This window comes from Lissotriton helveticus, chromosome 10 (assembly GCF_964261635.1).
Source record: "Lissotriton helveticus chromosome 10, aLisHel1.1, whole genome shotgun sequence".
NCBI classification, from domain to species: domain Eukaryota; kingdom Metazoa; phylum Chordata; class Amphibia; order Caudata; family Salamandridae; genus Lissotriton; species Lissotriton helveticus.
The window spans coordinates 1030615757-1030641472 of record NC_136071.1 but is presented as its reverse complement, the minus strand read 5'-3'; the positions used below and the strand labels follow the sequence as shown (position 1 = coordinate 1030641472).

At 44.6% G+C, this 25716-nt stretch overlaps 1 protein-coding gene across 1 annotated transcript in view; it reads right to left on the bottom strand.

The window, feature by feature from the left end:
* LOC144784740 (pyruvate dehydrogenase (acetyl-transferring) kinase isozyme 2, mitochondrial-like) overlaps nt 1-11036 on the bottom strand; it is a 51438-nt gene extending 40402 nt beyond the window's left edge. The window contains exon 1 of the mRNA XM_078663728.1: nt 10500-11036. Coding sequence (XP_078519854.1) covers nt 10500-10617 — 118 coding nt within the window. The 5' untranslated portion in view covers nt 10618-11036. The remainder of the gene's footprint in view (nt 1-10499) is intronic.
* Between the last annotated feature and the right edge of the window lie 14680 nt (nt 11037-25716).

Here is a 25716-nt window from a genome sequence, read left to right as displayed (position 1 = left end):
TACCATTTTATGTTTCTACTTCTCGCTCTGCAAGAAAGCAGAAGGGTTTGGTTGCTTCAGGGCTGCTCTGCAAGCAGGGCTGGGCAGGGGAGGAGTGGTGTGCCCACTCCTGAGTGCGCATGACTGGTATGGTCGGCCCTCTGGAGCCGACCAAACCAGTCATGCGCACTCTGCCCTCTCCTTGTAGGATGCAGCCTACATGGAGAACATGGCCGGGCCATTAGCCCCTGGCTGGGCTTACAACATTGTGTTTGGCTTTTGGGTGGGAGCCTGGCTGCCTGCTTCCTGTTCCTGTCGGAGGCATGAGAGAAGGAGCAGAGACGAAGCAGGACCCGGCCAGCAGGAAGGTAAGTATAATTTTTTATTATTATTACATTAAACCCTCCCTCCCTCCCCACGTGACCCCCTGCCCCCCTCCCCCAACCGAGAGTAATGCCGGCCGCGACCTGTATGATTAACTTGTAAAGTAGGGACCTTGATACTTGATTCTAATACTACCTTATCTATTTAAACAGGAACATCAAGGATCTAGGTAATCAATTAATCTCCCTGGACCTCCAACTGTAAAAAGGAACGGTGTTAAAACCAACTATAGGAGCAGATCTCTAACATTGTCCAAATCAAATGCCCCTTCCATCCTCGCATCAAATCTTGTGTTCCGTAATGTGGTCCAAGCTGGATAGCCCAACAGAAAACTGTTCCACATACAGCTACTAATCTTCGAGATGCTCCTGCTAAAACAACAATGTCCTGGTAGGGATCATTCGTGCTAACTGGAGGTAGGTCTGCACTATTTTAAATACCTACAAAGGTGTCAATGCTCGTTACTGGTGCACAATGGGCTGAAACTCTGGACAGTGAGGCTCTCCATGCCCACAGCAGTGCAAGCACAACCAAACTAGTCAATCTGCCTGGCAGCTATTAATCGGCAAGCAGTACTAGTGTATTACAAGACCAGGATGGAAGCTCAAAGAATCCTTTGGCATTCTGCTCACACCCTTAACTGAGATGCCAATGTGCGTGTATTCGGGTACCTCTGTGGCATTTACACTTGCTCTATTGGAAGTCACAGGGAACTAACAATTAACCTGAAGTGGATCACTGAACTACTGCCACATGAAGATTATAAAGACATTGTCCCGAGTGTTGTGATAAAGGTGGGGGTAAAACCACCCAGGAAAATACCACTTGGGCACCCTATCTACTCAGCTGCTGCACCCAATACCACATTTTGTGCTGTGCCATGGGGAATAAAACAGTCTTTGCAAAACAAAATTGTCACAGTATCTTATTTACTGCGCTGCTACGGGCATGGAATTTCTGCACGGTACTACCTGTAGGAAACTCTATATGCAAACTCCCAGGGCGAAGGACAATTTAGCTGAAACCTGTGATTGTAAAAGAGGGCCAAAAACACCACCTGTGCCCAATCCTACACTTATTACAGCACTCACTTATAATCCACTGACATTTCAACAGGTTCTTAGATAGCTACAGGGCCATCAAAAGTGACACGTTCAAATGATCCAATACTTCCCATGTCCATGCTGTGAAACAAGCATCTTTTTTACAAAGTAAATAAGCATTTGCAATGCAATAGGTCTCACATTTACGCGAGCTTAAGCTATAGGCATTGTAAATGACAAAACCTTTTATTTATTTTTAAAAAAAAAACATAAATAAAAGGCATTGTCATTTTTAATGCCAATAGCTCAAACTCGCTTAAATGCTAGTCCTATTGCATTGCCAATGCTTGTTTTACCTAGCCATGTTGCAGGGTGTAGTACCATAGTGGAGAAGTGTGGCTCAATGGTTAGAGCGGCAGACCCTGATGCAGAGGTCTAGCCCGGGACCAGGGTTCAATTCCCCACCTCGGGGGGTCTTGGGCTCAAAAATTCCATGGACCTGATAATTCTTGCCTCTGTGCCTATTCCAATCATGGAGTGCAACTCTGAGTAATAGCTTGCTTAATCTCCACAACGGCCCCCACAACGCTAAGGATCCCTGGCCTCCACCTTGGGGGTGCCCAGGATTGGACACCTCACAGGGAAAACCAGGATGGGTTCCACAGCGGTATTCGTACAAGCGCCTTGAGACCCTTGTGGGTGAGTAGTGCGCTATACAAGTATCAATTTACAATGTTTACCATATGTGGCCAAAAGAGGTCTCATAGGACCGCTGTTGGCCACATATAGTACTGCACTCTGCAAAGTTGGAGTTATTGGCATTATAAATGCCAATGTTTTTTGCCTAGCCAAGTTTTAGGGTGCAGTACCATATGTGGCCAAAAGAGATCCCATGGGAAAGCTCTTGGCCACATATGGTACTGCACCCTCCAGAAGATATGGTAAATCCACCCTACCCATGATGCATTGCATGCAAGGCTGTACCCCAAGTACATTCAAATAGCTATGTCCATATATAAAATTAGTAGCTTTGATATGTGACAAAATAATTATTATATTAATTCCGGATTAGGTTCTAGTCTGTGTGGTCCTGATGAAGGGAAATTTAAAGACGGCCTCATATAAATGTGAGACGTGCTAGTGAGTAAAGTAACCACTAAAAGCTTCTCTAAGGATAAAGCCAGTGTTCTGTCTAAAGCCCATAAAGGAAATAGTGTTCTGCAGATGTACTTAAAACTTAGGGATAAATAGCACATAGAACAAGGCTGTACTTATAACTGAGGGAGTAATAAAACATATAACAAGGGATGTTCTCATGGGAGGTTACAAGAACAGAGAATATGGTACTAAGGAAGGACTACTAAGCCTATTCAATGAAAAGCCACAATTTACAAAGAAGCCAATTAAAATGGTAGGGCAGAATGTTTTGTTTTGTTTTTATTTGCAGTGGAATTATTATATTTGCATAGCACTAGTGTCAATTATATTAAAAAAAAAGCAAAAGTAAAAAACACTGTCATTTTCAATACCAACAGCTCAAATGTGAGACCTATTGCACTGAAAATGCAATGGGTCTTGCATTTGTTGGAGTTGGAGTTTTGCCAATGTCTTTTTTTACCTAGCCATGTTGCAGGGTGCAGTCCCATATGTTGCCAAAAGAGGTCCCATGGGCCATCTTTTGACCATATATAGTACTGCACCCTGCAAAGGTTGAGTGTTTTTTTACCTAGCCATGTTACAGGGTGCAGTACCATATGTGGCCAAAAGGGATCCCAGGAGACCTCTTTTGGCCACATGTGGCACTGCACCCTGCAGAAGATATGGTAAATCCTCCCTACCCATAATGCAATGCATGCAAGACAGTACCACGAGTACATTCAACTAGCTATGTCTGGTGGCTTAGTGGACTAATGAATTCACTGCAGGGGCCGGTGTTCGACCTCATGGTCACAGGTTCAAATCCCAGTGGGACCACTCAGCCTTTCATCCATCTGAGGTCGATAAAATGAGTACCATTGAGTTGGGTAACAATAAACATCTGTTATTCAGAGCCTTGAGACCCACGGGTGATAAGTGTACTTTACAAATACATGTGTTATGTTTTATGTTATATATATAATTAGTAGCTTTGAAATGTGACAAAAGAATTATTATATTAATTTTGGGTTAGGTTCTACTCTCTGTGGAGCTGATGAAGGGAAATTAATAGAGGGTCTCATATAAATGTGAGATGTGCTAGTGAGTAAAATAACCACTGTCTGCCTTACAGAGGACAAAGCTCGTGTCCTACCTGTAAACCCTTTCAGAAAGCAGTGCTCTGAGGATGAAATTGAGACTTAGTAACAGCACATGTATCAGGAAGTGTTCTCAGGGGAGGTTACAAGAAGAGACAAGCCAATACTATAGAGGTACTGCTAAGCCTATTGACCAATGAAAAGCCGCCATTTACAAAGGACAGGGACAGGACCCAATTAAAAAATAGGGCCAGAAAGTTTAGTTTGGTTTTTATTTACACTAGAAATATTATATTTGCATAGCACGATTGGCAATAGTATAAAAAAGCAAAAGTAAAAAACCTTGTCATTTTCAACACCAACAGCTCTATCTTTAACAAATGTGAGACCTATTGCATTGGAAATGCAATTGGTCTTGCATTTGTTGGGAGTTGGAGTTACTGGCATTATAAATGCCAATTATTGTTTTATCTAGACATGCTGCAGTACCATATGTGGCGAAAAGAGGTCCCCTGGGCCATCTTTTGGCCACATATGGTACTGCACCCTGCCGAAGATATGGTAAATCCATGCTACCTATAATGCATTGCATCCAAGACAGTGCCACAGGTACATTCAAATAGCTATGTCCATATATAAAATTAGTAGCTTTGGAATGTGACAAAATAATTATTATATTAATTCTGGATTAGGTTGTACTCTGTGTGGAGCTGATGAAGGGAAATTTATAGACAGTCTCATATAAATGTGAGATGTTCTTGTGAGTGAAGTAAGCACTGTCAGCCTAACTAAGGACTAAGGGGCATATTGGTTAGAGACAAAAATTTACCGCTGACCTGCGGCGATTTTTATCGCAGATAAACCTTGGTATTACCAAGGTCCGAGCTAATGCTCTTAGCCATGTTATCCACCTCCCATTGGAAAGAACTGCTCAGGGCAGGTGTTAGCTTTTGGAGATATTCGCGCTTAGCGCGAATATCTCCAAAAGTTGGTAATAGGAGATAGCGATGTTAGCGACTGTTTCCAGTCGCTAACATCTTGGCACGCCCACTTTGCATGTCATTAGTGATAAATATCACTGACATGCAAATTGGGGCCCAAGATGGTCGCTATCTCCTACTAGCTGTCGCTAACTGGTGTTAGCGACAGCTAGGTAATAGGGTGATAATGTTATCTCCGCTTTCTTGGCTTTTAAAGCCAAAAAAGCGGAGATAAACCCCCTTGATAATATGCCCCTAAGTGTGTGTCCTGCCTGAAGCCTTTTAAGAAAATAGTGCCTTGAGGCTGTAATTAAGACCTAGGGAGTAAAGGCACATGTAACAGGGGGTGTTCTCATGGAAGGTTACAAGAAGAGAGAAGGCAATAGTGATGGAGCAAGGTTTCGTACGTAAGAAACTTGCTTGGATGCGATCCTCTCAAATAACATGTAATAATGTAACCAACATGTGTGTAAAATACTAATATTTGCGTTACACCTTTGACATTGATATCCTGGAGAAGCTTGCCTATGTGCTCTACTAATAAGTAACCTGAGTGTCTAAAAATGGCTGCTGAAAACGTGGGAACTCTCTGCGCATGCGTCTACTGCATCTACGTAGTAGGACGTCTTTCGCTTTTGGTGGAAAATCTTTGCAGCTGCGCAGTAGTATTTATGATGGCCGCTTGAACCTCACATGTTAATGCACATGCTACGCTTAAAATAAACCTCACATGTCTTACTAAACTGCTAATGCAATAGTTAAAATAAATTAAAGGAATTAGAGTAGGAATAAGTGGTGTACAGTGCATTCATTTATTTTCGTATTCTAACATGTTTTTCTTTGACTTTGTTATTAGTTCGTATTTGGGCCTGGAGGGTGACTGAAATCTACGTCATGCCTGATTATGCGCAAGCCTACTGGACTCTGTCAAACTCTGCAGTGTGACATTGAAACCCAGCCATGGACACTTTAACAAGAGAATCCCCTGGGAACACCACCTCTTGACCCTGAGAGGGGAAAGAGAAGAAGTCAAATTTTGTATACATTGTAGATAAAACTAATTCTGTGTGGTTTGGGAAATAAAGCATTGGAAAGGAAAATTAAGGGGCGGGAATATTGAACAATGATCTAAAGAAGATGACATTAGATTAGTATGGTGTGATGACCTCTCTCTCATCCCATTGTCCAATCAGAAGTAGGGGATTCACGAATATTGAAACATTGGAGGCGGGGTGGTGGTACATACACTTAGAATAGTATAACTAAGGGTGGCTTAGTCAGTTAGTTTGTCAGACTTGTCACAGACCTGTGACCAACCCATCACTGAAGCAGACGATGGCGGATGCCACGGAGGTCAGAGACGCTGTCCGAGCACTCTAATAGAAGAATCGAGAGAGAAGAGACAGAGAGAGAGAGAAGAGTCAGAGAAATTTGCTGAAGAAGACTAACCTAACCATCTAGAAGGGGGAAGATTCAAGGAGAGCAGGACCAGAAAGGGGTGTGACGCTGGCATGGCACTTAGAAGAGGTCACCTATCCTGTCCTGAACCTGCCCTGATCTGTTGGCTCCTGACTACTTGGGAGTCTCCTCTCCAGCTCCTTGTCCAGGGGTTGGTCTTCACACCATTCTAGGTAAATATAATTCTGTGTGGTATGTCCTTGTACTGTTTCCTTTTCCACCAACGTCATGAGATCTTATTAATGTGTATGTTTTGATCATTTTCCTTAGAGAAGTTGGTGGTTTACATGTATTGGTATTTGACTAACGAAATGAATGCATAGATAAAGCTTTTAAAACTCTCTTGTGTCTGTGGTTACTCAAAGAAATAAAATTAAATGTCATTTCTACCTATTCTGCTAACAACCTGATCTATTGACCAGGGGAAATTAAGAACCAAGGTGAGAAGGGTTGGTAAGATTTGGTGTAAAGGTGAATTTATCCAGAAAATTATAAAATTGTGATTGCAGCAGTGATTATCGGCTTATGTATGAATGATTATGGGCCCAGGTGAGTATGGTAGTTTTTATGAATAACCAAAGCTAGTAATTGCGCTGCATCAGTACCAAGGAGGGGCTTTTAAGTCTATTGACCAATGAAAAAACAAAATTTACACAGGACAAGAGCCAATTAAAAAGATGTGTGGAAAGTGGGCAAAGCTTTATGCACATATCCTGAATACAGCATGTCTCGAAGAGAAAGCGCAAGCGCTGCCTAGGCGAGACCAAAAAAGATAAAGGGTTCACCCAGACAGTGACAGGTGAAGAACAGGCCAATGTGTAGCAGCTGCAATGCCCAAATGATGTCCAGTCTGTACAGTCTATTCCTGTATGTCTGACTCCTCTGGACTGTGATACAGTATCCTTTCTTGGACTGAAAAGGTCATACACATGCTAAAACTGAAATCAAACAATTCTTAGGACTCTTACTGCTTGGTTAGTCTGAGAGGACAAGACAAAACGTAAAAAACATTATTATTTGGCAAAAAGGAGCAGTTTCTGCAGATAAGGAAAAGGAGCGAAAAAGAAACCGTTATACCACAGCCGAGCAGATTATTTAAGTAATCACATATTAGGAAATGTTAGTGACTGCAAGCATTGTGGTTCCAATTAGGCTACGTTGAAACCTAGTAAATGTCATGTAGCTGCTAAATTACTGAACATGGTACTTGGCGACCTCTGTAATAATTGTGGCTTTGGCTCTTGACCCCCACATTTTTTTTAATAAATCACTTGTGATTCTATACAAATTATTTAATGCCCCCATGCCACGAACTGTAAAATGGACAATGTTAAAACCACGGCCTATTCACGAATTGAAGTTTTAGTACGTTTAGTAGTCTTGCAATAAATAGTACCACTAATATACTGCAAAAAGCTATTCACTAACCTACAAGCTGAGATCTACACCTCTTTTACTACATAGTAATTAAAAATATTTTTTTTTATAAATGGTAGTTTTTTTTATTTAAATCTTATGAAAAATATTAATTTAATGTATTTAAAAAATCTAATATTTAATTTAAAATGATCTCAATGATGTACATTTTTTATTTTGTTCGACATTTTAAATATATCAATAAATGTACAATTATATTAATCCCAAAAACAGTTCAATTTTTTAAAACTTTAATAAACTTTTTAACCTTTCCCTATACACGCCAATGCCCAGAAAGTTACAAGCAGTAACGTTAAACTTGTAAATTAGGCTCCACCCCTTGGAACTGCATCAAACAGGCACATATAGAAATATGTCTGGACTCCACATGAGTCTCTTAACAAAGGGAACGCTTTGTACTTATTGCTGCATATGGAAAGGCTTTACTGATAATCATAGACCATGTCCAGTGGACATTGTAAGTTCCCGTAAGCTTAACTGCTAAAAACGCCTATTAGAAGCTGTCATTGTATTTGAATGATTGACAAACTCTTAAATGCACATTCATATCAATGTATCTACTGCTTATTACCTGCTTTCATGGGTGGGAGACTGCTCACCATATGTGTAATTCGCCTGAACACTAATAAGTACAACAACATACATCACAAAGATGTAAACATAATTCCTTATACACTTTGCCTACTGGTTTTGCTCTGCTTACCACTGCCAATGCCAAGTGTTCCACATTCATGTGTGAATGTAAAGAAGTAATATAGTGCAAAATGTTACCAAACACATTTATAGTTTACACGTTTCTTTATTTTTCCCATCATTTTGGTTACTTTAACATTTTGCATAGTAAAAGTCAATCATTTGTTCTTGAAGAATCTCAGTTTGCGTGAGTTTTGTCCCCATATATGTGCACCTATATTGGTAAAAATATACACTCCTGGTCCAATACATCTCCCCTCATTCATTACCTACGTGCTGCCTCTATTGGTCTTTAGTATGTGGGTTCCAGTATTGGTCTTTAGCATGTGGGTTCAGGTAATTGCAACTTGTGCAAGTGGTCAAAGGTGATTTTCATCGCTGGCACAGGTGGTATTCACGCGCCCTATAAAACACAGCCACTCTTGATCATTCGCCTTTTAGATAAAGTAAACTAATCCAGCTCAACAAGGGTCAGCTAATTAAGCATGCAGCGCATATGCACAGGAACAAATATCTAACACACTAACAGGTGAAGTTATCGAGGAGGGCTGAGGTGCAATTTGCCACAGCGATCTTGAGTTTGAGGATGTAACGCTTCAATAATTCTCGTTGTCTGCAATACACATTTTATTCTGTACTGCTATCTCAAGATCCAGAGCAGAGCTCATATCTGGACTGGAACTGCAATGCAATAATAAGAGAAAGGACACACTACATGCAGGGTTAGACTGAATACAAAATAATCCTAGGCAGGCACCAAATAACAGTGGCCTCTATTACCGAATCAGGCTTTTGCAACTTGGGCATGTTTTGACTTATATGGGGGGGGTGTATAGGAGCCTGCTTGCATGTGTGTTTGCTACATGCAATGTCTGAAGTAATATAAGGGAAATCAGAATTATAAACTAACCCCCCAGAACAGAAAACAGGCCCACAAACCTCCAATACCCGGCTCACACACTGACCTATCAGACCAGCTAGCCGGGTACTGCCAGATTGCCTTACAGGTAAGCACATGAACCAGCTCCAGAAACGACCCTGCATTCAACCATGGCAACCTACTGCACAGTCAGATGGTACAGATGAAATCGTGTGCAACCATACCTCAGTAATATCGACCCCTGTGAGGCCCGCGGTGTTTGTCTGTACATGTCTGAACATGCACATCCACTGAGGATGGAACTGAATCTGAGGACCGCTGCTGGGGGTCAAGCCCTTTGACTGACCATTAACATGACAATGCCTGTCGTGAGGTGACAGCAGGCGGAAAGGCAGGGTGAGCTTAGGCCATCAAGATAAGGAAAACAGATGGCTGACGGGCGTCCGGTGCTGCTTTTGATATGCGCGCAGCCGAAACCGAAACCTAAACCTAACAGGACAAAGGGGCTACGTTAAGAAATGGTAGGACCCTCTGAATCACCCTCACAGTTTGAGCCCTCAGGGCTCCCCTCAAAAGAACATGAGCATTCACATGGTAAGCACTTTCAACTTTGTGCAATTCCTGAGTGGCAGATTACGTAAGTGCTGGGATCCTGAGGGGTCGTACATCTGAAACAAAGAATGACAAAGAGCACAACTTTTACAGCATTGGTACGACACAAATGTGCTGCGATTGTTCCCAGGAAGTAACCGTACTGCAAAAAGTATGACCCGAGGCACTGGTGACTACTGCACACTCTCAAACGCTCGTGTTGCGGTCCTTTTGAGAAACAAACACACAACACGCTTAGCACAGGCTATTGCTCTCAGACTATATGAATGAAAGCATCTGAAAAGCCTCTAGGTGGTGCAGTCGCTTAGCTCAACTGAGGAAACGTATTTATTTCTACAAGCTTTGGGGTATAACAACAGTGAGAAGACTAATGCACTAACCAATCAGTGAAGACGAAATTGTGCCCAAGAAGATATTAACCATATGACTGCAGCAATAAATAAACTGTCAATTACATCACCGTGCAGCAAAAAAATGCACTGCACTGATAGAGTGGTAAACATTCGCATGTACTACTAAAACATGCACCAGTTCCTATGTGTAAAGCACTGTACAGCACAGAGTTAATATGTCAACCAGAGGCAAAACAATGCGCATCCGTAAATGCCATTAGCATTTTACCGCATAGGTATAAAGGGTTAAGCACCTCGCCTTTGTATCCAGATATTTGGATACAACATCGCGGCCTGTCGAGAAGCACAGCACGAATAATGCAGGCTTGCAAATCCGGATACATGAATGTTTAAATCCTCGAGCACACGGTACATTTGCATTTACGCTACAGCGGCAGCGGGCTTACCAAAATCCAGGAACTGCTTCATGGAGAGAGGGGACGGGGAGAACTTGGAGAATCGCTCGATGTGCTTGGGGATGTTGGCCAGGGCGGCATTCTTCATCAGAAACCTCGCGAACTTCATCTCGGGTCCGGATTCGACGCTTGCTCTTGCCTCCTCTGTGCCAGCAGCCTGCACCTTGCGGCAGAGCCCCAGTCAGCAAGCTTCTTTGCACCAAGAAGCCCAGCCGCAGCAATGAGAGAACAGCTGTTCGAAGCAAAAACCCCTCTGCCACTCAGTCGGCGTATCTATCCCCTCCTTTGGCTTTCACACCCTGGTGTCCCACCCCTCGTCTTTAATTCTCTTTCTTTAACTCTCTCCCCTGAACACTAGCACAGTACACGTGTCATAAGGCTGTATCTCCTCTTTGTACGCTCAATACTAATAGATCTGTATTGTCCTTTCACCCCTGTGCAATTTTTACCCTACGGTGCCTCGAGATATGCCCTCACCTACTGTCACTGCCTGGTCTACCTGCTGCCCATTCAGTTCAGCCCCTTATTAACAACTTCTGCCCGGTAGCAGAAAGAACCAGTTCAGCAGACCGCCCCCTGCCGCTGACAGGCAGCCGAACCGGCCAATCAGAAGCTGACGAAAACAGCACGCTGCCGTGAGAGGGGGCACGGGCTGTTTTTCTGATTCAGAACGTTAGATCGAAAGCACGTCAGCAGGAACGGCTGCAGCGGGAGGCCCGAGGAACAACCAGTACCCTGTTTACCATTACCACCCTACAGATTCCCTCTCTAAAACGGAAACAGTATGTCACCTCTAGTGGCGCTGGCAGTCACAGGGCGCTTCTACGAATGATGACACTGATAACATATAATTCCTTGGTTTCGCCTTTCACTGGTCGCCTGCTGTTCGTCCGATTGTTGAACTCGAGAGATCCCCCCACGTTGTCACATCATTTCTTTTCAAACTATTCTGGAATCAAAAAACCTTTACTTTAGTTCTACTGTTCTGTTAATGTCAGTATTTGTTCAAAGCGTTTTAAAAAGAAACACACAGACAAGTTTCTTTGGCAAAGACTGTTCACTCATTTAAGTTTTTTATTTTTTTATTTCAGTAATTTTTTATTGAAAATAAAGAGCATATTTACATGGTACTGGGTGAAACACATGGGGAAAAAGAAAGAAGAAAAAGCGCCGGGGGGGGGGGGGGGGGGGAGGGGGTTGTCAAGCATTGTATACATTGGCTTTAATTAGTTTGGCTCTTGACAGTCCATTCTACAGTTTGTTTCATCTTCTTCTCTCCGCTCTTGCACGTTCCAGTTTCCCCCGTGTCCCTTTGGCAACCAGTATGGTTATCTTTCCGCCCCCCTGGTGATGTGAGGAGATAGAGGATCAAAAGAAGAAAGGTGTCCGAAGTAGAGAGACGTAGGCACATTATGTTGTTGAGTAGGGTGCATGTGTGCGTTTTGTAGTATTGTCTGGTCTGAGTGTTTAGGGTGGCTTGTGAGAGGACAAGTAGTTGTCTAGTGACAGCCATATCTCGCTCTTTTTCCCTGAGTCCCTTTGGCTGTTGGACGTTATGGTGTCGGCTCCCCTTAGGAAAATGACCCAGTTGAACCAGGCTTTAAAGGTGGCCTTTGCTGTGTCCTTCCAGTTATTCAACACCGTTTTGACCGCTGCTGTAAGCAGGAGGTCAATCACACCTAGACCTTCAATTCAGTTTTTGAAGAAGGAGGACGTTGTAACATCCCATGCACAAAGCGTCCTTTTTTGCCACACGCAAACACTCCCAGTCCCAGGGCTTTAAGTGGTATGAAAAAACTATGGGGGACTCTGAAAGGGGCGTGGGTAATGTAATTAAGGGCATCGCTTAAAACACATACATTGAAAATCTGTGTTTAGCATAGTTTGCCGCCTGCCTTGTAATTTGCTGTTTCAGTCACTGCATCCAGATATATGAGACAACAAGTAACATCATACCTACAAGAAGTCGGGACTATTGGCTTTGTAGTGGTTGTTAGTGGCATAAGATAAATAAGCAGCAACTATGGGTTGTATATAGTATTGAAACATTTACCACTTAAAGCCCTGGTGACACCACTACAATGTTGCTGCTCGTCAGTTTAAAAAAAGAGAAGGGGAATCCAGAAAGAAAATTACTCTAAAGGGTTACCCTTCCCCTACAGCGCTCACCTGGCATGACGTCATGCCGTAACTTCCCCACTAGTGAGAAATGAACAGTGTGAGCACACGCACATCGTTGTGCCTGCTGTCATTGCAGTCCGGAAAAAAAACGGACCGCCTGTGCCAGGGCACAAAACAGAGCCCGATAGAGACCTGTTTCGAGGCCCCCTTTAAAACAAGCATTTACAATGCAATGGTCTTGTCTTTGTTAAAGTTAGAGCTATTGGCATTGCAAATGGCATTTTTTTCATTTTTTAAAACATAAATAAATGGTATTGTCATTTACAATGGCAATAGGTGAGCATTAGAGAGTAGAGAGTATTAGCAGACACAGAGCCCCACACACACACACAGAGCCCTACACACACACACAGAGCACCACACAGAGCGCCACACAGAGCTCCACACAGAGCGCCACACAGAGTACCACACACAGAGCACCACACACACAGAGTGCCACACACAGCACCACACACACACAGAGTGCAACACAGTGCGCCACACACACAGAGCGCCACACACACACACACAGAGTGCCACACACACACACACACACAGCGACACACACACACACACAGAGCGCCACACACACACAGCGCCACACACACACACAGAGCACCACACACACACACACACAGAGCGCCACACACACACACACACACAGAGCGCCACACAGAGCGCCACACACACACAGAGCACCACAGACACAGAGCGCCACACACACACACACAGAGCGCCACACACACACTCAGAGCGCCACACACACACACAGAGCGCCACACACAGAAAATCACACAGAGCACCACACACACACACAGAGTGCCACACACACACACACACAGAGCGACACACACACACACGCAGAGCGCCACAAACACACACACAGAGCGACACACACACAGAGCGCCAAACACAGAGCACCACACACACACAGCTGTTGCGTTTGAGCGTTACTAGCATGTACGGACCTGAAGCATGCTTGTCAACATATGGGAACACCCAATGGCAAGAATTTTCTGCAGAAAAGTTTTAAACAAGAAAAACAATCACAACCAGGGAACAGAGGCAAGAAAAAAGATCACAACCAGGCTCAACCAGGGAACAGAGGCAAGAAAAACGATCACAACCAGGCTCAACCAGGGAACAGAGGCAAGAAAAACGATCACAACCGGGCACAACCAGGGAACAGAGGCAAGAAAAACGATCACAACAAGGGAACAGAGGCCAGAAAAACGAGCACAACCAGGGAACAGAGGCCAGAAAAACGATCACAACCAGGCACAACCAGGGAACAGAGGCAAGAAAAACGATCACAACAAGGGAACTGAGGCAAGAAAAAAAAACCAATCACAACCAGGGAACAGAGGCAAGAAAAAAAACCGATCACAACCAGGGAACAGAGGCAAGAAAAAACGATCACAACCAGGGAACAGAAGCAAGAAAAAACTATCACAACCAGGCACAACCAGGGAACAGAGGCAAGAAAAACGATCACAACCAGGGAACAGAGGCCAGAAAAACAAGCACAATGAGGGAACAGAGGCAAGAAAAGCAAGCACAACGAGCCGAACTATAGAAAACACATATCTTAAAGTACCACTAAAAATTAAAATGTAAATCATATACAGCAACACAAAACACCTGCAGCGCATTCCAAAATAAAGCTTAATTTCATATTTCTGACCTGCCTTAAATACATGATAAGATATTGTATATCATATAAATCTTGTACTAACTAGCCTTAAATGTTGGACAGGTGTGCATGTATGAATGTTCAATTTTTTAAATTTGCTCCACGCATTTCGTGTAGCGTGGTGTGATATGCATTGTTTTTAATGGTAATTTGGGGTTTACAACAACTGTAAAGCTGAAACAAAGTTAATTTTGAGATTCAATCAGGAGGCACAGACCTGTCAGCACTCAACTGCCGCTCTGAGCATATGGCCCACTTATACGTGAGCCCATTCGTTCCTCTTCAGTGTTGGGAAAGAACCAAACTGCGTTCACGAATAGAGCACACAGGCATATCGCTGGACACTACAACAGTGAAATTGTTTCTCAGAATACTTACCATATACATTGTTGCGTATTTGTTTTGCATTTTAGTACATATATACAGATTGTGCAGGCCTGCGTACGAATAACTTTCGTGTGTATATAGATATACACAGCTGATCCCCCTTGTCATACGCTACACAAACAGAGCTCCCGCGGCTTGCTATTCACAAAGTCAGCCTCCTCCCTCCGCCCGTGGCTGTCAGTGGGCTGTCCCCTGCACTCACCTGGAGTTGGTGTCCAGGCCTGGATCCAACATGTACATGGGGATGGGGCGGTGGAAATTTCTGGAAGGGGGAGCACGGGAGGGCGCTGGGCCCGCTGCGGTTGGGCGCCTCTTATTTCCTGGTTGCTGTCAGGCTGTTGTAGTCACGCGGGCAGCAGGCGGGCCTCCCTCTCCCTCCTCGGGCTGCAGGGACACGGGGTATCGGCGCTGCTGATCACGGGGACAAACGCTCGAGTCATGTGAGGGAGTGGATTGCCTTCCACCCCACCTCCGGCCGGGGAGACAGGGAGAACACGTGAGGAGGGAGCGCGAGACAGGACAGGAGAGAAGGAGCACGCGAGCTGGCGGGGGCGCCAGGCCAGCCTTCCGAAGGGAAGAACGATAACGGTGAGAGGCGAAGAGGTGCGAGGGCACTGGCGATTGCAAAGGAGGGGGCGCGAGACGCCTGCGAGGGAGGAGGGAGGGAAGGGGAAAACACGGCAGCGCAGGGCCACGCACCAGGCTACAGCCCGGCCTTTGTAACTGCGTATGGCTTGTGTGGGGCGTGCGCGCCGCCGGCTATCTCGCGCAAGGGGCTTAATTATTATGCTTTTTTTTGCGCGCTCCTGTCTTTGCATGGCTGCCTCAGTAGGAGAAAGTAGAAAGTGAATCTTCTGATGAATGCTACTATGAAAAACAAGCCGGGCCCGAGGGACAGACACTCAAAGAGCCCCAAGAACAGCGCAAGGGGGAAAGGACCACCATGTTTCTCCGAGGTCAAGCAGAAATGCCTCGGAGAAACCCCCCGTCATTTTCGGATTCGAGGGCGTGTTTTTCTTTATCTCCTCTTCCCATTGGCTGGAATGTAAATTTCCAGTCAATGGGAAGAGGAGAGAAAGAACCTAAAAAACAAACTCCCGAATCCCAAAAAGACGGGGCTTAAATGGAAAGACGCCTATCTTCTCCAATGGCTGGCCAGCATTTAGGAGGCCAGCCAATGGAGAAGAGGGGCGGGTTCAAGCCCCACTCTGACAGCAGAAATTATTTAGGGAAAAGCCATGTTTTGAGACTTTCACGGAAGAGTTTGTGTTCAGAAATGGATAGAAGGTGGGGGGGAGGCAGTTTATTCCGAAGCAGAGGGGCAAGATAGGAAAAGGAACGATATCAAAGGATTACTCCGGTCACATGGTCAGACCACCATTTGGTAACTTTCTAACATAAAATGCCACAAATCAACACACCCAAGGCCACCTTACATGCATCTACTTATCCACTATGGAATAAACTCAATTTTGAATATTTGGAAACACAATTAACATCCAGCACAGACCTAGACACAATACATTCAGTTCAAAAACTTTATGAGTAGTTACAGAAAGCTTTTGATATCTTAATACCACTAACAACAACAAAGAAGCACCTTTGAGAAATACAGAAAAAAAAAGATGAAACAGCAAATTAGAAAGCTGCAACATACCTGGCTCAAAACAAGCCGCAATCAAGACAAACTTCACCTACACAAACTTAACAGAATATACAAGTCAACAATCAAAAAGCTAAAAAACAAAAGGTACTATTCCAACAGAATTCAAAATGTTAAATGTGCAAATAAAGAATTATATAAAATTCTCACAAAATGTTGGCAAACTCTAATGCACAGAAGGAACTCATCCCATTACTCAAGGGTTCACTGACTAATTGGCAAATCATTGCACAAGCAAAGCAGACACTTTGGACTCTTATTTAAAACAAAGGAAAATCACCAGCTCCAAACCATTTCCCAAAAATCCCTCCAAGAGTAGGCTAACCCAGCCTCTGTATTCCTTCAAACAAATATCACAGAGTACATTTCAGGATCTGGTCAAAGCAAGCAGGCCAGCTGGCTGTCCTTCTAACCCGTGTCCACCACAAATCTTCAAGAATATTCTTTTAAATACCTCTGCTGCCGTACCAATAAGAAGAATCGTCAATAATTCTTAAACTACAGGAATCTTTCCAGAAGACCTAAAAAAGGCATACTTGCGCCCATTATTAAAGAAAACAAACCTGGACCTGCAAGACCCCGACAACTACAGACTGATTACAAATTGACCTTTCCTGTGCAAACTGATAACCATCTTATCTTCAGAAGACTACTCAAGAGTTGGCTCCTTCCTACATACACACCATATTCCAACACTAATGTACAGCTTATACCTGTGTATGTAACCATTTATAAATTCATTATATGTATTATCTAGATATGTGTATTTCATTGTACAAATATGAATAATAATTATGTTAAAAAAATATAGATATTCTTTAGGCCTACTTAGCAAAGGCATATATGACCTATGATTCCATCAATTTATATATATTATTCTATGCTAAATATGGTTATAGGTCACTGCATAGTTTTCATATAAGTTATTTGATTAGATGCTTATAGGTCTGTTTAATTTATCACAATATGTATATATTATCATAGTTATTTTATTTACAAGTGCTTCACTATTAAAATATTTAGAAAAAGTTAAAAATGAAAATAAAATAACATTAAAAATAAATTAAAAATAAATTAACAAAATAGTTGTAAAAATACACAAATAAATTAGCTTCAAGTACAGCAACACCTGAAAGTCCGAGTTTATACAATACAACTTTAAATCTCATTATATTATCTTCCTTATACATGCATACCATTTCTATATAGTTATGTATTTATATATTTATTACTTTAGTACTACTGTAGAAGAAAACAAAAGAAAAAAAATCCTTTGACTCTCTCGAATGTACTACTCTGCCTCACCCTACACCTCTCTTAAAATATCCTCAACCTCCACTCTCTGACTCATCCCAAACCTCATTCTACCTCTATGATCTCCAAAGCAACCCTTTCTAGACTTCTACCTTCTCTATCCCTCCTTAGCTGAACCCAAATGTAATTTTACTACTGTGATCCATCAAGCAACGCTTTCTAAGTTCTTCCTTCATGTATCCCTCTTTTAACTCATCCTAAACCTAATTTTACTACTATGATCTCCCTAATCTTTTTCTGGAGTCTCTTCCCTCCTCCATCTCTCCTTTTACTCATCCCAAACCTCGATTTACCACTCTGATCTCCCAAATAACACTATCTAGACTCTTCCCTCTAGTATTCCTCCATTGTCCTACTCAATCCAACTAACAGTCTTGAATGTCCACTGCTCAAACTCATATTTCCCTATCCTAATTCACCACTAATTGTGTTTGGGTTCCAGGGTAGCGTGCAACTCGTCGAAGCACTTGTCGGGGTAGTAGGCACTACATAAATACAATAAAAATTGCAATATATATCTTCATGGTACACATATGAGATTTACTATTCATAACTCCACATCTACGTACACCAACAACACATATATTTTCATCTTACAAAGATGGGAACTAAGAACAGTAGATGTATACTTACCGTAGATGATATTCTGCAGTGGATATTGTTGCTGGCTGTCATTTGTATTCTGACATATAACCCTCTTTCTCTTGGTCAGGATGTCCATATTCCTCACCAGTATTCAGTTTTGCCTCTTACATTGAATGGATCACTCCTCGGCTTATATTCCATTACTAATTTCAATGAGCACTTCACACATTTTTATGTCTTTCAGCTCTGTCTGTCAATGGACTTTTCAATTCTCTGCTTTCTGTCAGTGAATTTTTCTGGAACACTGCAATTCCTCTTTACTACATTTCATTTTTGTTGTTGTATTACTACAAAAAGTCAATACAACATCAAAAAAGGTGTCAATTAGATTCCCCCTGATTTATGGTTTTCGATTTTGAAATAAAAAATAATAGCCAAAGAGATAATGGAATTTGTAGCAGTCCCAAACTATGCAGAAGGAATAGAGGGATAGCTTACAAAGACGTTGAAATGGAAACAGACCAAATATCAAAAATCTACTTGTGGTTCTGTGGACCTAAAGCTGTGTAAATCATACATTAAATAAATGGGAATTTATGGAAGTCTTTGACTATTTTGCTTATATTGTTTTGAGAATATTTGTTGAAACAGGGTTTAATTGAAGCACTATTGTTGCTTCATAGTTGATTAACAAGTTGCTTACCTCTGGTGAAACTCTTTCTGGTTGATATCTATCTAACTGCTATTTCTTCACCTTAGAATACTCCCACAAGGCCAGCCTGGATCTGCACATCTTTAATAGCAGTGCCTCCATATGCCACAAGATAGCCCCACATGGCTTTGTGATTCTTCCATACCACCCAAGAAATGATGGAGCAGAGTCACATACAAGCGACACCCCTTCATGCTGATACCTATAGGAAAGAAGATAGACAGAGAGATATGTTGCCCGATTTGGAAGGTAGTCACGACCTTTGGCAACAATGCCCCTTGAGCCCTGAGTTCCAACATGTCTTGGAATAAGTTGGTATCTATACATCTTATGGGGCTCAAAGATTTGTCATCTTTCTTCGTCATAGCTTATAATCGTTTTCCAGGCCTTCCCCCCTACAGCTTCTGAGCAGAGGGATCAAATGCCTTCCCACACAAAAGGGCAATTACAGTGCTTGACCCAGTTCCTGGGAAAGGAAAAGGGTGGCGAAAAAAACTGCATCGAAAATTAGCTTGTCCCACTGCACCTGCAATGGGACAGCCCAGATCCACTTGAACAAACTATGAAAAGCCCAGACCTCTGTAGCCAACACAGGAGGGGATCACCTTTGAAGGTTTGGTAAGAAGGGATCAGGTGGTTGTACCAGCTAGGGGCAGAGCTGAGGTTCTCAGAGGAGCACTCAAAAAAGACAATTTGAAGCCACCACTTTAGATTTCCCCCAGAGTACTGTGCAGGAGTGTTGGGACGGGGTGGAGTGAATGTGTGGAATCTTCGGATTGGCTGGGGATGCCTGGTTTCTAAAACATCCATCTCACTTAAAAACCCATGCGCAAAGGAGAGACCATTGAGAAGAACCTAGACCTGGGGGCTACAATGGAGAAAGGATGTCCAGCAGGAAGGAAAAGCCTGATTGTCTTTAAGGGTGGACTAAGGACTTTAATTTCAGCTGACTTGACTAAGATGGGTGTTTCTAGGGCCAGTGGTGCCGTCCCATTTATGCCCTATAATGAACAGTTGAAGGAAAGGATCTGCTGGGGAACCCTGGGTGATGAGTGGCCCCCTAGCACTTCTGTGGACTGGCCATGCACTTCTCTGATATACTGGTGCCATTCAAGAAGCCCAGAGGCTCTGGGACCAGGGGCATGTTGCATGGAGGGTGTTTTACTGGCTGGTTGTGGAGGGGCTGCTCAAGGAGCCTCACTAGTAGGAGAAAAGCGAACCAAGCAGAGGACAAGTATAGCGCAGAGAGACAGAAAATCTAGCTCCCTTACAAATCAACCTTTAGATGCCAGGACTCCTGAAGAAAATGTTCCTGGTGGCTAGGGCGTGACAATAGGAGCACAACAAGCAAAACATGATCATAATCAGCCCTACAGGGCCAAAGATATGCAACTTTAAAGATTGCCCTATTCAAGAGAAAAGAAACGAGTGACTGAGCGAGTGACTCTCTGCCCAATGTCATCAAAATTCTCCCTGTTGTAGGACCTGGGCCCTGAACAACATGGTTGTCTCTTTAACCCCTTGGCCGCGGCGGTAATTCCGCCACGGCGCTAGGGGGAGGGGGGCCGCGCGGCACTGCCATGCTCGTGACGGAACTACTCCATCACGAGCCGCGGTGGCGCTGTGCTTGTGACGGAATGGTTCTGTCACGAGCATACAAGGGGTTAAATGATCCTCCTTTGAGAAGGGTGCCCCCTCCCTGTACTGATTTCTGCCCACAGCTACCCCAGGTGCCTGGGGACCGGCATAGTATAACTGGGGGCCTGGCACCACATTCCTGGGACCACAATTAACGAGGAAGAGGAGGAGCGCTACCCAAATGGTAGTGTGCACGTCCAAACCCTGTACTGTGTCTGAGGGGAGCGGGGCATGCACTGAAGAGCCTACATGGCAGGGACAATGAAGATGCCGACTCCTGTGTTGGCAACCAGCAGAACCACCTGGGGCATCCAAAAGTGGAATTCCTGTGTTGCCCCCAACTTGTGCAGCACTGAGGTGCCCGGTGGGCATGAGCACCGTTTGAAAAAACAAAGACAAGAAGACACTTGGCATGCAGCTGCAAGAAGAGAATAACAAAGTGGCAAAGCTGCTCATCAGATATTCACTGCTTTCGGCCCGGTACGACACTTAATGCCAAATGAGGTCCTCCTTTCATATTTGTTTGTGCACTTGATAGCCCTACGGACAGCAGGGACACTACCAACCTGCTTCAAGTGTGTTGTGGGGGGCTGCAAGAAGAGCAGCAGCCCTCTAAAAATGTATTATCAAAATCAACCCTACATCTCCTGGGGCCTTGCACACATGACTGCAGGACAGGTTAACCAAGATTTTAAGTAAAACTCTAGAATGAGAGATTTTGCTCTCAGAATCTGGAGTGCAGGGACTGCCTTTTGGTTGGTCCTATGGTTGCACTTTGTGGCACATAGACTGTAAAGAAAGTTGCTGAAACACATCATCAATTTAAAAATGCTAAATTAACAATGCAATATTGACATTTACGATGAATACTTTCCACTACTTATGTTCCTATTAATTCCAATGATGCTACTATGACACAGTATGACACGTGGTTATTGCTCTTAGTGTGGTGTCAACCTGACAAAGCCAGTAGTCCTGCCTTAGCTAAAATGACATCCCCCCCTTACATTGAGATGCTGCATCTGATATAGGTGGGGGTATTGTGGTTTTAGGGTTCAGGAACCACTTGAAGTATAGTGTAATATGAGCATGTCATCAAAGGCATTTCCATTTACCCGATGGACGTATTTGATATCTATGCCTAGTATTTAGTAGTTTGAAATAAAATGGCTCCTTTTTCAAAGAAATAGCACCAAATGTACACTGATCTATTACGCACTGTTCTTAAGTAGCTGCAAGCTGGGGTTACTAGCCCACATCACCTCCAGTGAGTAGGGCTTGGACTGCTCTGCTTCACTACAATGAGAGAATCAAGTGTTACAGTGGGGTATTTGACTCCCAGTTAAAAGATAATTGTGGATGTATTACTTCTGAAAGACTCATATCCTTGGCAACTAATAACCCAATTTATTTTTACCAACCCCCTGAAATAGCCCCTGAACTTACTGTTTTCATGTAAAACTGCTTGTCATGTTAAAACGCTCTAATTCCCTCGGGTCAGATATATGAAACTACAAAAAATACCAATCACATCCTGCATATATGACCCGAACTTTGGCGAAGGGCACTCGAGCACTTTACATTGAAGAAGAAAATGCTCATCTTGTAAATGCCTGCATCGTAGCCACACCCCTACCAGACGTACCACAATCAATTTGGTGAGTACCAGCACCTCCCTTTTTCCATTTAAAGCACTGGGTGGCACTAGTCATTTGAGATCTCATCAGTGATGAGATAAATGATGTAATAGAACATGTCTTTAGTGATTTCATACGTGAGGTCATAAACAGTGCATGGCGGGGCGCAGTTTATAGTTAGTTAACTAACTATTTCTCTGTTTTAACTATAACGGTCCCTGTAACCTTTGTTATTTACAGTGAATAAGTATATATATTTATTTATATTACCTACTGACAGTCGCCAGTAGGTAGTTATAGTAAGGACCTTGTTTGTATTCAAAAAGCATTTTTTCTTTTCCCAATATCTTTGGCGCCGGTTGACAAATCTTTGCAACATTTTAAAAACTAATGGGGCACTCTGGTTAGCTCCTGTCTTGAATGTTTCGAGGTGATTCGTCGAGAAAAAAGGTGGGTCCCAAAACGCTTTTTCTCCATTTTCATTCCCATAGGAAAAGTTTGTCGCAGTTACAGCCTGAACTGCTGAACGGAATTACACCAAATTTGGCAGAGAGATGGCTCTTGGTCCATAGTGCACTCTTTGTTTTTAATGGTGTAAATCCATTCAGTAGTTCCTGAGAAATTCATATTAAAATTTTTTTTATCTGGTGACTGCGGTGGATACGCGAACCCTCCTGAGCATGAGCTTGACTCTGATTGGCTGCCAACACTTCAAACCAGGAAGTGTTGGCAGTCATCCAGTGACTCGGTTGAACTAAATCACAAGAAAAAAGGAAAAAAAGGATTAAAAACAAGAAAAGGGGGCAGGGTAGAAACACCCTGACCCTCTAGGCCTGCTCAGGGGGTCCAACAGGGACCCCGAGGGCCCACAAAAGCATTAAAAAAATTAATTGGCAGGAGTCGCGCAGGGTATGCAAATCCCGCAGAATTTGTTTTCTTAAAAACAAAGCGCGGTCTCCCGCGCTTTGTCTAATAAAGCCCCCGGGCGGGCCTGGTCCTGGGGACATTTCAAAAGCTCCAGGGACAGCCACCTCCCCGGGGCTTTTTTGTAGGAAAAAGTGAGGGGGGTCCTGCCCCCCACACTGCCCCAGGGACCACCACTTCTCCGGGGGATTGAATATTTATTGGATGTGGGGCCTCGCGGGCCCCCCAAGCCCCGGGGACTGCCACCTGCCCAGGGCTTTAGTCTTTAAATACATGTGCCCACCCCATAGCCCGGCGACCGCCATCTCCCAGGGGCTTCATTTTTAAAATGTAAGTGTGGGGGGCTCCTGCTCCCTACACTGCCCCAGAGACCACCACCTCCCCACGGCACTAATTATGTTACTGTGGGGGTATGTTGTGGACGTTTGCCTCGGGGACCACCACCTCCCTGGGGCTTTAAATTTGATGGAGCCCTTCATGGCCCTGGGGACTGCCACCCCCCAGGGCTGGCTACAGCAATGTTCCAGGGTGCCCATCCCCAGGACATTGCAGTTTGCTATGGCATGGCGGGAGCACTGCTCCCGCCATGAAATAGCAAACTTCTGCTTCACTTCATGGAAGCAAGGGCTGGAAAACTGCTCTCGCTTCCATAAAGCGGAGCAGAATTGCTTTTCGGCAAAGGGGGCTGCATGTCAGCAGCTCCCTTTGCACAAAAGCAATGCAGGATCCTGCAGGAGATGGGGAGCCGGCAGGGACTGCAGGGGCATTGGGGCTCACCCGATAGTCCCCTACGTGAGGCCGTGCCCCAGGGTGGTCCCTTGGGCCAAAATGGCCTGGGAGGGGGACCACTTGGCCCCCTTCCATTTTAAATTGGCCATGGCCCGGGGAATGGGGTCCCTGGGGCAAAAATGGCCTGGGGGGGTGGGGGGGGGCATGCAGTCCCTCTCCCTTTTTCTAAATAAAAAATGACCGGGCCCCGGGGAATGGGGTCCTCGGGGCCGACAGCGGGTAATGGAACTGGGGGGCATTAATTTTTTTTCTCTCGTGATAGGAGTTGGTGTGTAAGTGGCCGCATGAGTTTGTGAGTAGCTACATGATTATCTATATGGGTTAATGATTGGTTGTCTGAGTACCTGTACGGGTGCCCAAGTATCTGTGTGGGAGGGGGTGTGACTCCCTGCATGGATGTGTGAATGGGTGATTCTCTGGGTGCAAGGGTTCATGAGTGCATGGGCGAGTGAGTGTGCGTATGGCTGTATTGGTGAGTGAATGGATGTCTCAGTGGTATATGTGTGAGTAACTACATATGTACAAAGCAGTATATGTAAGTGTTGGAGTATATAAGCCACTATATGTCCGAGTGCGTGATTGTGAGATTCGCTGTATTGATGAGTGTGTGCTTTGGTCAGTGATTGTAGAAGAGAGCAATTATGTGTTAATATCTGTATGAATAAGGGAGGTGTTGAATGTAGAACTGTTAGACCTGGCATCTTTGGCGTGGTTTCCCCCTATCTTTTTGCCTCTACCTCCTGTATTTTTGATGCTGTGCTGGATTTCGTTTTTGCTGGTTTAGATGTTTTGGACACTCTGCCACTGCTGATCAGAGCCAGAGTGTAAGTGCTCCCTATGTAAATTGTTATTCTGATTGGATATCCATGTTTGGCATATTTGTATCACCATGAAGTCCCTAGTAAAGTGCACTGGGTGTGCCTGGGCTGGTGATGACAAATGCTACTAGTGGGCCCAGGGGCGGCTGGTGACATTTGAAAGTGGTGCGGCATTGTTGGACCCGGCCTCATGGCGTGGTCCTACCCCTCCCGCATGGTGGGTCCAGGACGACATCGGCCCTCCACCCAGCATCGGGCAGCCCTTTTGCCCGACACTGCACGCCCCTACATTGCTGGTCCGGCCACCATCCCGGACCCCCACTACCGACCTGGCTCCAGCGTGGGCCCCTCACGACCTAAGCACGAGGCTGCGCCCGACTCCATCTTGGGCCCACCACGTCACGACCACGTGGCCTCGGCCCCGGCCCAGGCCTCAGCACAGCCCAGACATCGAGGCACCAAGATCCACCCAGGTGGTCGAGTGGCCACTCGACAGATCCCGGAGAAAAGGGTGTTTCGATGGCCCTCCAGCCGTCCCCGGACGCCTGGTTTCGATCGCCCTCCGGCCTCCCTGGGCGCTGGCTCCACCCCCCTGCTGGGTGTCTGGACACCATCATCCCAGCCCTTCTGACCCCCAGGCGCGAGGGTCCGGACATCAAAGGACTCCAGTCCTATATCTGGGCCAGCCCTGGATTAGGGCGTCAGTTGTATCCTGGACTGGAAAGCCCTGCTGACGCTGTCACGGCCGACCCCAGAAGAACTCATTTTCCTGTAACCTTACGAGAGCTTGAGAGCCTGCTGGCGCTGCCGCGGCCCACCTTTGCCGAACCATCTTGCGAGCCTGCTGGCGCTGCCGCGGCCCACCTTTGCCGAACCATCTTGAGAGCC